The sequence below is a fragment of the Anomalospiza imberbis genome, unplaced genomic scaffold (genome assembly GCF_031753505.1).
Source record: "Anomalospiza imberbis isolate Cuckoo-Finch-1a 21T00152 unplaced genomic scaffold, ASM3175350v1 scaffold_338, whole genome shotgun sequence".
NCBI lineage: Eukaryota > Metazoa > Chordata > Aves > Passeriformes > Viduidae > Anomalospiza > Anomalospiza imberbis.
Window position 1 is genome coordinate 1,422 of NW_027099957.1, and position 13,237 is coordinate 14,658.

At 61.6% G+C, this 13,237-nt stretch overlaps 1 protein-coding gene across 1 annotated transcript in view; it reads right to left on the reverse strand.

Moving 5' to 3' along the window:
* Positions 1-461: 461 nt before the first annotated feature.
* The window catches only part of LOC137466627 (RNA-binding protein 10-like), a gene marked incomplete at its 3' end in the record, with an annotated part of 29,597 nt that continues 16,821 nt past the window's right edge, over positions 462-13,237 (reverse strand). The window contains exons 10-18 of the mRNA XM_068178318.1: positions 12,144-12,304; positions 11,455-11,552; positions 10,241-10,340; positions 7,870-8,071; positions 6,643-6,793; positions 5,866-5,957; positions 4,679-4,770; positions 1,674-1,841; positions 462-632 (exon numbers count right to left, since the gene is read on the reverse strand). Of these exons, the coding sequence (XP_068034419.1) occupies positions 462-632; positions 1,674-1,841; positions 4,679-4,770; positions 5,866-5,957; positions 6,643-6,793; positions 7,870-8,071; positions 10,241-10,340; positions 11,455-11,552; positions 12,144-12,304 (1,235 nt within the window). The remainder of the gene's footprint in view (positions 633-1,673; positions 1,842-4,678; positions 4,771-5,865; positions 5,958-6,642; positions 6,794-7,869; positions 8,072-10,240; positions 10,341-11,454; positions 11,553-12,143; positions 12,305-13,237) is intronic.

Sequence of the window (13,237 nt, forward strand, 5' to 3'; positions counted from 1 at the left end):
TCCCCCAAACCCCCCAAATCCCCCCAAATTCACCTTTTTCTCCAGGATGGCGTAGCCAGCATCAGCCACGACCCCCCAAACCCCCCCAAATCCCCCAAACCCCCCCCAAATCCCCCCAAATTCACCTTTTCCTCCAGAATGGCATAACCAGCATCAGCTGTGACCACCCAAACCCCCCCAAATCCCCCGTAAACCCCCCAAATCCCCCCAAGTTCACCTTTTTCTCCAGGATGGCGTAGCCGGCGTCAGCTGTGACCACCCAAACCCCCCCAAATCCCCCCACATTCACCTTTTTCTCCAGGATGGCGTAGCCAGCGTCAGTTGTGACCACCCAAACACCCCCAAATCCCCCGTAAACCCCCCCAAAACCCCCCCAAATCCCCCCAAGTTCACCTTTTTCTCCAGGATGGCGTAGCCAGCGTCAGTTGTGACCACCCAAACCCCCCCAAATCCCCAAAAACTTCCCCAAATCCCCCCAAATTCACCTTTTTCTCCAGGATGGCGTAGCCGGCGTCGGCCGCCGCCGCCTCCCTGCGCTCGTCCTCGCGGGGGGCCGGGGGGGGCCCCGCGCTGCGGCCGCTCTCGCGCTGCTTGTTCAGGCTGCGCGCCCAGCGCTCCATGTCCTTGGCAATCTGCGCGGGCACGGCGGGCACGGGCTGGGGGGCGCCCAGGGGAACCCCGGGAACCCCCCCGGGGGCACCCAGGGGCACCCAGGAACCCCCGAGGGCACCCAGAGACCCCCAAGGGCACCCAGAGACCCCCGAGGGCGCCCAGGGGCACCCAGAGACCCCCGAGGGCGCCCAGGGACCCCCAGAGACCCCCAAGAGCACCCAGAGACCCCCGAGGGCACCCAGGAACATCCAGGGACACCCGGAGACCCCCAAGAGCACCCAGAGACCCCCGAGAGCACCCAGGGACCCCCAGAGACCCCCAAGGGCACCCAGAGACCCCCAAGGGCACCCAGGGACACCCAAGGGCACCCAGGGGCAGCCAGAGACCCCCAAGGGCACCCAGGAACATCCAGGGGCACCCAGAGACCCCCGAGGGCACCCAGAGACCCCCAAGGGCACCCAGAGACCCCCAGAGCACCCCAAGACCCCCCGGGGCACCCCAAGACCCCCCAGAGCACCCCAAGACCCCCCAGAGCACCCCGAGACCCCCCCATAGCACCTCGAGACCCCCCCATAGCACCTCGAGACCCCCCCAGAGACCCCCAAGACCCCCACAGAACACCCCAAGACCCCCATAGAGACCCCCCAAGATCCCCCCAGATCACCCCAAGACCCCCCCAGAGCACCCCAAGACCCCCCCAGAGCACCCCAAGACCCCCCCAGAACACAGGACCCCCCCCAGAACACCCAAGACCCCCCAGAGCACCCCAAGACCCCCCAGAGCACCCCAAGACCCCCACAGAGACCCCAAGACCTCCCCCAAAACACCCCAAGACCCCCCCAGAGCACCCCAAGACCCCCATAGAGACCCCCCCAGAACACCCCAAGACCCCCCCATAGCCCCCCAAGACCCCCCCAGAACACCCCAAGACCCCTCCCCATTCCTCCGAGTTTCTCCCCCCATTTTCGAGCCCACCTCCATTTTTAGGATTTCCCAAGCCCCCCTCCCCATATTTTTTTTTTTAGGGCTCCCTGCCGTTTTCGGGGTGCCCGTGCCCTCACCTGCTGGGCCGTTTTGGTTTTGTGTTTCTCCTTTTTGTCCTTGGGCTCTTTTGGGGTGCCGGGGGCGCCCGGGGGTCCCGGGGGGGGCTCGGCGGGGGGCGCGGCCACGTAGGTGCGTCTGTCGCCGTCCCAGTACAGGTACTGCCCCGCCCCCGCGTCGTAGTAGTACTGCGGGAGAGGGGGGGTTTGGGGGGCTCAGCACCCCAAAAAACACCCCAAGGGACCCCCAAAAGTGGCCCTTGGAAAGGGCAAAAAATCGCCCCTCGAAAGCCCCAAAAATCGCCCCTCGGAACCCCAAAATCTCCATTTCGACCCCAAAAATCGCCCCTTGAAACCCCCAAAAATCGCCCCTTGAAACCCCCAAAAATCGTCCCTTGGAACCCCAAAATCTCCATTTTCGACCCCAAAAATCGCCCCTTGAAACCCCCAAAAATCGCCCCTTGAAACCCCCAAAAATCGTCCCTTGGAACCCCAAAATCTCCATTTTCGACCCCAAAAATCGCCCCTTGAAACCCCCAAAAATCGTTCCTTGGAACCCCAAAATCTCCATTTTCGACCCCAAAAATCGCCCCTTGAAACCCCCAAAAATCGTCCCTCAGAACCCCAAAATCTCCATTTTCAACCCCAAAAATTGTCCCTTGGACCCTCCAAAATCTCCATTTTCGACCCCAAAAATCGCCCCTTGAAACCCCCAAAAATCGTTCCTTGGAACCCCAAAATCTCCATTTTCGACCCCAAAAATCGCCCTTGAAACCCCCAAAAATCGTTCCTTGGAACCCCAAAATCTCCATTTTCGACCCCAAAAATCGCCCCTTGAAACCCCCAAAAATCCCCCCTCGGAACCCCAAAATCTCCATTTTCGACCCCAAAAATCGCCCCTTGAAACCCCCAAAAATCGTCCCTCGGAACCCCAAAATCTCCATTTTCTACCACAAAAATTGTCCCTTGGACCCTCCAAAATCTCCATTTTCTACCTCAAAAATCACCCCTCGGAACCCCAAAATCTTCATTTTCGACCCCAAAAATCGCCCCTTGAAACTCCCAAAAATCGCCCCTCGGACCCCCAAAAATCGCCCCTCGGACCCCCCAAAATCTCCATTTTCGACCCCAAAAATCGCCCCTTGAAACTCCCAAAAAATCGTCCCTCCGAACCCCAAAATCTCCATTTTCTACCCCAAAAATCGCCCCTCGGAACCCCAAAATCTCCATTTTCGACCCCAAAAATCGCCCCTTGAAACTCCCAAAAATCGCCCCTTGAAACCCCCAAAAATCGCCCCTCGGAACCCCCCAAAATCTCCCTTTTCTACCCCAAAAATTATCCCTTGAAACCCCCAAAAATCGCCCCTCGGACCCCTAAAATCTCCATTTTCTACCCCAAAAATCACCCTTCGGAACTCCCCAAAATCTCCATTTTCTACCACAAAAATCCCCCCTTGAAACCCCCAAAAATCGCCCCTTGAAACCCCCAAAATCTCCCTTTTCTACCCCAAAAATCCTCCCCTCTGAACCCCCAAAATCTCCATTTTCTACCTCAAAAATCGCCCCTTGAAACCCCAAAACCCCCCCCTCGGAACCCCAAAATCTCCACTTTCTACCCCAAAAATTATCCCTTGGACCCTCCAAAATCTCCATTTTCTACCCCAAAAATCGCCCCTTGAAACCCCCAAAAATCGTTCCTTGGAACCCCAAAATCTCCATTTTCGACCCCAAAAATCGCCCCTTGAAACCCCCAAAAATCGTTCCTTGGAACCCCAAAATCTCCATTTTCGACCCCAAAAATCGCCCCTTGAAACCCCAAAAATCCCCCCTCGGAACCCCAAATCTCCATTTTCGACCCCAAAAATCGCCCCTTGAAACCCCCAAAAATCGTTCCTTGGAACCCCAAAATCCCCATTTTCGACCCCAAAAATCGCCCCTTGAAACCCCAAAATCTCCATTTTATACCCCAAAACTTACCCCTTGAAACCCCCAAAATCTCCCTTTTCTACCCCAAAAATCCTCCCCTCTGAACCCCCAAAATCTCCATTTTCTACCTCAAAAATCGCCCCTTGAAACTCTCAAAAATCGCCCCTCGGACCCCCAAAAATCAACCCTCGGACCCCCCAAAATCTCCCTTTTCTACCCCAAAAATTGCCCCTTGAAACCCCCAAAAATCGCCCCTCGGACCCCCAAAAACTCCATTTTCTACCCCAAAAATCGCCCCTTGAAACCCCTAAAAATTGCCCTCGGAACCCCAAAAATCTCCCTTTTCTACCCCAAAAATCTCCCTTTTCTACCTCAAAAATCCCCTCTCTGAACCCCCAAAATCTCCATTTTCTACCTCAAAAATCGCCCCTTAAACCCCCAAAAATCACCTCTTTGTACCCCAAAATTCCCCTCAAAACTCCCAAAATTTCCCTTTTCTACCCCAAAAATCACCTCTGGAACCCCCAAAAATCAACCCCTGGAACCCCAAAAATCACCCCCCAAAATCACCTCTTTGTACCCCAAAATTCCCTCTCAAAACCCCCAAAATCTCCATTTTCTACCCCAAAAATCACCTCTGGAACCCCAAAATTTTCCCTTTGTACCTCCAAAACCGGACTGGAAATGTTGAAATCCTCTCGTGTACCCCAAAATCCCCTTTTGTACCCCAAAACCTCCCGCTGCCCCCCCCAAAAAAAACCCCAAACCCGTGCTTTTACCCCCAAAACCTCCCACCCTAAAACCGGCGTTTTTAAGCTCAAAAATTCCGTTTTTTTCCCCCAAAATTCCAATTTTTTCACCCAAACCTCCATTTTTTAATCACCCCAAATTCCCCTCCGACATTTTGGGGTACCCCAAACCCCACCCTAAATCCGCAGCTTTGCCCCCCCAAAAACCGCAGTTTCGGCTCTGAAAATCTCCGTTCTTTCGCCCAAAATTCCCTTTTTTTTGAACCAAACGTGGTTTTTTCACCCCAATTTTTTTGGGGGGCACCCCAAATTCTTCCCCCTTCCCACCCCTTGCACCCCAAAACCCCAAACCTGGGAGTGGGGGTCGTAGTAGAGCCCCGTGAGGGGGTCGTAGTAGTACCCCGAGGTCTCGTCGTACTGGTAGGTGGAGACGTCAGGCACGGCTTTTTTTTGGGGAGGGGGGGGGACGGAAATGAAATTTTTGGGGGTCCCCCAAAAATTTTTGGGGGTCTCTTCCAGCATTCCCCAATCCCGGGGAATTCCAGGACGCCCCGAAAACGTCGTAAGGGTCAGGGGGGGTGGGGGATTCGGGGTTCGGAAAAGGGTTGGGACGCGCACGGGAAATGGCGAAATTCCCCCCAAAATTCCTTCGAAATTCGCCCCAAAATTCTGTTTGGAACCCCCCCCCCCCGAATATCCCGAGATGCTCTAAAATCCCCCCAAAATTCCCCCAACCCACCCCCCAAAAATGTTCTCCGGGACCCCCCAAATCCTTCCCCACCCAAAACCCTCCAAAATTCTACCAGGACCCCCAAAATCCCCCCAAAATAAATCCCCTTCGGACCCCCCCACCCCGAAGGTTCCAGAATTCCCTCAGGATTCCCTAAAATTTCCCTCGGGAACCCCCAAAATTTTCACTCCCCAACCCCCCCAAAACCAAACAAGACCCCTCAGAAATCCCCCCAAAATCCCCCCAAAAAATCCCCCCCAAAATCCTCCCCAAATCCTCCCAAACCCCCAGGGCCCCCCAAAATCCCCCCCAAAATCCCCCCAAAATCCCCCCCAAAAACCTCCCCAAATCCCCCCAAAACCCCCAGGGCCCCCCAAAATCCCACAGGACCCCCCAAAACTCCCCCTAGAATGCCCAAAATCCCTCAAAATCCCCCCAGGACCCCCCAAAATCCCTCCAGGACCCCCCAAAATCTCCCCAAATCCTCCAAAATCCCCCCAGAGTGCCCCAAATCCCCCCCCCAGGACCCCCAAAACCCCCCCAATCCCCCAGGACCCCCCAAAATCCCCTCAAATCCTCCAAAATCCCCCCCCAGAGTGCCCCAAATCCCCCCAAAACCCCCCCCAGGACCCCCCAAACCCCCCCAGGACCCCCAAAATTCCCCCAAACCCCCCAGGGCCCCCCAAAATCCCCCCAGGACCCCCAAAATCCCCTCAAATCCTCCAAAATCCCCCCCCAGAGTGCCCCAAATCCCCCAAAATCCCCCGGGACCCCCCAAAACCCCCAGCCCCCTCCCCACTCACGGTACTGCCCGTAGCCGTCCCCGCTGGGGGGGGCGGCCGGGGGGGGCCCCGCGGGCGCCGAATTTGGGGTCTCGGCCTTGAGGGGCCCTGAGTAGGTCTGGGGGGAGGGGAGCACCCCAAAATTAACCCCCAGCCCCAAAACCCCCCAGAACATCCCAAACCCCCCCCCAAAAAACCCCCCCCCTCTTTTATGGGGGTCGCCCTTCTCATTTTAAGCCCCTCCCCCACCATTTCCCAAAATTTTGGGGTCTCTCCCATCCCCTAGGACCCCCCCAGTTGCCCACCCCCAATTTTTGGGGTCCCCCCCCCCATTCAATTTTACCATCCCCCTCCCTCAATTTTTTGAGGTCATCCCCTGAGTTTTTAGGACCCCTCCCCCAATTTCGGATCTTTTTTCTTCCCCCCCCAGCCCCCCAAAAATTTTGGGGTCCCCCCCCCTCACTTTTAAAGCTCCTCCCACCCCAATTTTAGGGGTCGCCCCCTCAATTTCACGACCCCTCCCCTCGGTTTTTTAGGCTCCTCCCAAGTTTTAGGACCCCTCCCCCAATTTTGGATCTTTTTTCCCCCCCCCCAAAAAAAATTTTGGGGTCCCCCCCCCTCACTTTTAAAGCTCCTCCCACCCCAATTTTAGGGGTCCCCCTCGATTTTTTGGGCCCCTCCCAAGTTTTAGGACCCCTCCCCCAATTTTGGATCTTTTTTCTTCCCCTCCCCCCCCCCCCCAATTTTTGGGGTTCCCCCCCCTCTCTTCCCCTCCCCCCCCCCCCCCATTTTTGGGGTCCCACCTGGCCGGGGGGTCCCGGGGGTGTCGCCGCGGGGGTCTCGGCGGTGGGGGAGGGGTAGGGGGTGGCGCCGGGGGGGGCGCGGGGGGGAAGGGCCCCCCCCCTCCTGCCCCTGCCCCTCCCCCCGCGGGGTCCTGCGCCGGCTCCTCGGGACCTGCAGGGGGCGCTCGGGAGGTGACGTCACTGGGGAGGGGCACCGGGGGGGAGGGGCCACACCTGGGGGAGGGGCCACACCTGGGGGGGGGGGGAGGGACAGACCTGGGGGGGAGGGACAGACCTGGGGGGAGGGACACACCTGGGGGGGAGGGACACACCTGGGGGGGAGGGACAGACCTGGGGGGGAGGGACACACCTGGGGAGGGGAGGGGCACACCTGGGGAGGGAGGGACAGACCTGGGAGGGGGAGGGACACACCTGGGGGGGGGGGACACACCTGGGGAGGGAGGGGACACACCTGGGGGGGGGAGGGGCACACCTGGGGGGGGAGGGACAGACCTGGGGGGAGGGACACACCTGGGGGGGGAGGGACACACCTGGGGGGGGAGGGACAGACCTGGGGGGAGGGACAGACCTGGGGGGGAGGGACACACCTGAGACACACCTGGGGTGGGGAGAGGCCACACCTGGGGGGGAGGGGCCACACCTGGGGATACCTGGGGGGGAGGGGCCACACCTGGGGAGGGAGGGTCACACCTGGGGGGGAGGGGTCACACCTGGGGGGGGGAGGGACAGACCTGGGGGGAGGGACACACCTGGGGGGGAGGGACACACCTGGGGGGGGAGGGACACACCTGGGGGGGGGAGGGACCCACCTGGGGACACCTGGGGGGTCAAGATCACACCTGGGGACACCTTGGGAGGGAGGGGTCACACCTGGGGACACCTGGGAAGGGGAGGGTCACACCTGGGGGGGAGGGGTCACACCTGGGGACACCTGGGAAGGGTGGGGCCACACCTGGGAACAGCTGGGGAGGGGGAGGGGCCACACCTGGGCAAGGGAGGGTCACACCTGGGGGGAGGGGTCACACCTGGGGGGGAGGGGTCACACCTGGGGGGGAGGGTTCACACCTGGGCAAGGGAGGGTCACACCTGGGGGGGAGGGGTCACACCTGGGGGGGAGGGGTCACACCTGGGGGGGAGGGTTCACACCTGGGGGGGAGGGGTCACACCTGGGGGGGAGGGGTCACACCTGGGGACAGGGACCACACCCGGTTTGGCGCCATCACTCACCGGGGGCGGGGCCGTCGGCCTTGGCAGGGGCGGAGCCAGACAGGGCGGGGCCGGGGGGCGGGGCCGAGGCGCCTTTCAGGTAGGCGGGGCTGTAGAGGGCGGGGCCAGGCGCGGGGAAGGGCTCCTCTGATTGGTAGAAGCCGCTGAAGTCAGCGCTGGGCTCCTCCCCCCCCGCCCAGGGCGTGTCCCCGCCGGGGGCTGCCTGGGGGGGAGGGGAGAATTTCAGATTTTAAACCATTTAAAGGTTTTACGCTGAGAAATACAGGAACGGAATAAAATATTAGGTCTCCTAGTGCAATTAAAAAATTATATATTATAGAAAAATATCAGTATTTATATTTAGATATATACATATGCATTAAAAACTACGTTTTTTCCACAATTCATCTAAACTAAAGCAACTTAAGCAATTTCAAAGGCCGCCAGCAAGACGCACAATATCGGTCGTTAAGTTAAAAACCGAAATAATTTAAATGCTGGCTTTTGTTTAAATCAATTAAAATACCTGGTAGAAAAAAAAGTTAATTGCTCCGTGATTATTTAATAAAACAACATAAAATTTATAATTTAGGAGATTATTACGTAGACAAACTACAATAAACATCCACCTCAAGCATAAAATGCTACTTTAAACGCTTTTCAACTTTAACGAAAACCAACGAACCTTAACGAACTTCTTAGGACGACTGGGGGAGGAGAGACCTCAGGCCACGCCCCCTCCAGGCGAAACCACGCCCACGGAGTGAAAGCCACACCCCCTTCCCACCAGGCCCCGCCCCTCAGGTTTAAATCACACCGGATTGGTCACCAAGCTCTGCACACTCAGCAGAGCCCCGCCCCCACCATTAAAGCCCCGCCCTCATATCCACAGGCCCCTCCCACTCATTGGCCACACCCCACAGCCGCGCCCACCTGGGCAGTGCCCCGCCCCCACCCCAAGCCCTGCCCACCTGCCCAGGTGTGCCCTGACCTGTGATAGTGCCCACCTGCCCAGGTGTGCCTTGACACACCCGGGTGTGCCCTCACCTGTGATAGTGCCCAGGTGTGCCCTCACCTGCCCAGGTGTGCCCTCACCTGTGACAGTGCCCACCTGCCCAGGTGTGCCCGGACCTGCCCAGGTGTGCCTTGACACACCCGGGTGTGCCCTCACCTGTGACAGTGCCCAGGCGTGCCCTCACCTGCCCAGCTGTGCCTTGACACACCCGGGTGTGCCCTCACCTGTGAGAGTGCCCACCTGTCAAGGTGTGCCCTCACCTGCCCAGGTGTGCCCCTCACATCCTCAGGTGTGCCCTCACCTGTGACAGTGCCCAGGTGTGCCCTCACCTGCCCAGGTGTGCCCCTCCTGTCCTCAGGTGTGCCCTCACCTGTGACAGTGCCCAGGTGTGCCCTCACCTGCCCAGGTGTGCCCCTCCTGTCCTCAGGTGTGCCCTCACCTGTGACAGTGCCCAGGCGTGCCCTGACCTGCCCAGGTGTGCCCTCACCTGTGACAGTGCCCAGGCGTGCCCTCACCTGCCCAGGTGTGCCCTCACCTGTGACAGTGCCCAGGTGTGCCCTCACTGCCCAGGTGTGCCCTCACCTGCCCAGGTGTGCCCTCACCTGTGACAGTGCCCAGGTGTGCCCTCACCTGTGACAGTGCCCAGGTGTGCCCTCACTGCCCAGGTGTGCCCTCACCTGCCCAGGTGTGCCCTCACCTGTGACAGTGCCCAGGTGTGCCCTCACCTGTGACAGTGCCCAGGCGTGCCCTCACTGCCCAGGTGTGCCCTCACCTGTGACAGTGCCCAGGTGTGCCCTCACCTGCCCAGGTGTGCCCTCACCTGTGACAGTGCCCAGGTGTGCCCTGACCTGCCCAGGTGTGCCCTCACCTGTGACAGTGCCCAGGTGTGCCCTCACTGCCCAGGCGTGCCCTGACCTGCCCAGGTGTGCCCTGACCTGCCCAGGTGTGCCCTCACCTGTGACAGTGCCCAGGTGTGCCCTCACTGCCCAGGTGTGCCCTGACCTGCCCAGGTGTGCCCTGACCTGCCCAGGTGTGCCCTCACCTGTGACAGTGCCCAGGTGTGCCCTCACTGCCCAGGCGTGCCCTGACCTGCCCAGGTGTGCCCTGACCTGCCCAGGTGTGCCCTCACCTGTGACAGTGCCCAGGTGTGCCCTCACTGCCCAGGTGTGCCCTCACTGCCCAGGTGTGCCCTCACCTGCCCAGGTGTGCCCTCACCTGTGACAGTGCCCAGGTGTGCCCTCACCTGTGACAGTGCCCAGGTGTGCCCTCACTGCCCAGGTGTGCCCTCACCTGCCCAGGTGTGCCCTCACCTGTGACAGTGCCCAGGTGTGCCCTCACTGCCCAGGTGTGCCCTCACCTGCCCAGGTGTGCCCTCACCTGTGACAGTGCCCACTGGGCCGCAGCGATGGCCGTGGAGGCGACGGAGGCGGCGCTGGCGCGGGGGGGCCCCTCCCCAGGCCCCGCCCCCTGCACGTCCCTGGGGGTGGAGCCTCATTTCAGGGGCGTGGCCTGATCAATTGGAGGGGCTGGGTGGGCGGGGCCAAAGGGCAGTGGGGGTGGGGCTCGGTTGATAAGGGGGCAGGGTTTTGTGATGGGGGCGTGGCCTGTGTTGGGTGTGTCGCGTTGTGGGGCGGGGCTTAAGGAATTGGGCGGGGCCTGTGCCAGGTGCAGTGCCAGGGCAGGGCCTAAGGGGCGGAGCTTATGCCAGGTGAGTGACCGTGTCAGGTCAGGGGTGGGGCCAAGGGCTGGGATCTCTGCCAGGTGTACGAACACACCAGGATGGGGGCGGGGCCCACGCCCAGGTGCGGTGCCACGCCCGGGTGCGGCGCCACGCCCAGGTGCAGTGCCCATACCCAGTTGTGGTGCCACGCTCAGGTGAGGCGCCACACCCAGGTGCGGTGCCCATACCCAGGTGTAGTGCCACACCCAGGTGCGGTGCCACGCCCAGGTGCAGTGCCACGCCCAGGTGCGGCGCCACGCCCAGGTGCGGCGCCACGCCCAGGTGCGGTGCCCATACCCAGGTGCGGCGCCACGCCCAGGTGTAGTGCCCATACCCAGATGCAGTGCCACGCCCAGGTGCGGCGCCACGCCCAGGTGCAGTGCCACGCCCAGGTGCGGCGCCACGCCCAGGTGCGGCGCCACGCCCAGGTGCGGTGCCCATACCCAGGTGCAGCGCCACGCCCAGGTGTAGTGCCCATACCCAGATGCAGTGCCACGCCCAGGTGCGGCGCCACGCCCAGGTGCAGTGCCACGCCCAGGTGCGGCGCCACGCCCAGGTGCGGCGCCACGCCCAGGTGCGGTGCCCATACCCAGGTGCGGCGCCACGCCCAGGTGTAGTGCCCATACCCAGATGCAGTGCCACGCCCAGGTGCGGCGCCACGCCCAGGTGCGGCGCCACGCCCAGGTGTGGCGCCACGCCCAGGTGCGGTGCCCATACCCAGGTGCGGTGCCCATACCCAGGTGCGGCGCCACGCCCAGGTGCGGTGCCACGCCCAGGTGCGGCGCCACGCCCGGGTGCAGTGCCCATACCCAGTTGTGGTGCCACGCTCAGGTGAGGGGCCACGCCCAGGTGCGGCGCCACGCCCCCTCACCTCTTGGAGCCCTTGGCGAACTCCACGTTGATGCTCTTGCCGTCGATGTGCAGGGGGGGGTGCAGGGCCTGCAGCATCTGCAGCAGCTGCGCCGCCTCCTGCGGGGGGCACGGGCGGGGCGTGGGCACGGGGCTCCAGGTGCTCCAGGTGCTCCAGGTGCTCCCAGTCCCTCCCAGTCCACCCCAGTCCATCCCAGTCCCTCCCAGTCCATCCCAGTCCCTCCCAGTCCATCCCAGTAAATCCCAGTCCCTCCCAGTCCTGCACCACGATGGTGACTGGCACTCCCAAGTCCCTCCCAGTGCCCCCCCAGCCCCTCCCAGTAAATCCCAGTAATTCCCAGTCCCTCCCAGTGCCCCCCAGTACCTCCCAGTGACCCCAGTGCCCCCCAGTCCCTCCCAGTGCCCCCCCAGTAAATCCCAGTCCCTCCCAGTGCCCCCCCAGTAAATCCCAGTTCCCCCCAGTGCCCCCCCAGTAAATCCCAGTTCCCCCCAGTAAATCCCAGCCCCTCCCAGTGCCCCCCCAGTAGATCCAAGTCCCTCCCAGTGCCCCCCCAGTAACTCCCAGTCCCTCCCGGTGCCCCCCCAGCCCCTCCCAGTGCCCCCCCAGTAAATCCCAGTCCCTCCCAGTGCCCCCCCAGCCCCTCCCAGTAAATCCCAGTCGTTCCCAGCCCCTCCCAGTGCCCCCGGTACCACGATGGTGCTGAGCTGCACGAAGGCGAAGCCGCGGTTCAGCTGCGTCTGCCGATCTTTGATCACGCGCACGTTGGCGGCCGAGAGCGCGGCGAAGGGGGCGAGCGCGGCCAGGATGGACTCCAGGCTGCTCTGGGGGTGCAGGTTCCGCAGGATGATGGCTGGGGGGACAGCACGGGCACCTGGGCACACCTGGGGGCACCTGGGCACACCTGGGGGTATCTAGGGATACCTGGGGGCACACCTGGGGGCACCTGGGCACACCTGGGGGCACACCTGGGGGCACCTGGGCACACCTGGTGGTACCTAGGGATAGCTGGGGGCACACCTGAGGGTACCTGGGCACACCTGGGGGCACCTGGGCACACCTGGGGGCACCTAGGGACACCTGGAAAGAGCTGAGGGCACACCTGGGGGCGCCTAGGGATACCTGGAAAGAGCTGAGGGCACACCTGGGGGCACCTAGGGATACCTGGGGGCACATCTGGGGGCATCTGGGAATACCTGGGGGCACACCTGGGGGCACCTACAGATACCTGGGAATATCTGGGGGCTCACCTGGGGACACCTAGGGATACCTGAAAAGAGCTGAGGGCACACCTGGTGGCACCTGGGCACACCTGGGGGTGCCTAGGGATACCTGGGGGCACACCTGGGGGCACCTGGGCACACCTGGGGGCACCTAGGGACACCTGGAAAGAGCTGAGGGCACACCTGGGGGCACCTGGGCACACCTGGTGGTGCCTAGGGATAGCTGGGGGCACACCTGGGGGCACCTGGGCACACCTGGGGGCACCTAGGGATACCTGGAAAGTGCTGAGGGCACACCTGGGGGCACCTAGGGGCACACCTGGTGGCACCTGGGCACACCTGGGGGCACCTAGGGATACCTGGGAATATCTGGGGGCACACCTGGGGGCACCTGGGCACACCTGAAGAAACACCTGGGGACACCTGAACCCCTTCAGTCCTCCCACAAAATCCCCTTCAAACCCCCTCTGCTCCCCCCCCCAACAAAGACCCCGGATCCCCCAAACCCCCCCAAAACCCCCAAAACGCCCCCCAAAATCTCCTAAAAAACAAAAAAAAAATCC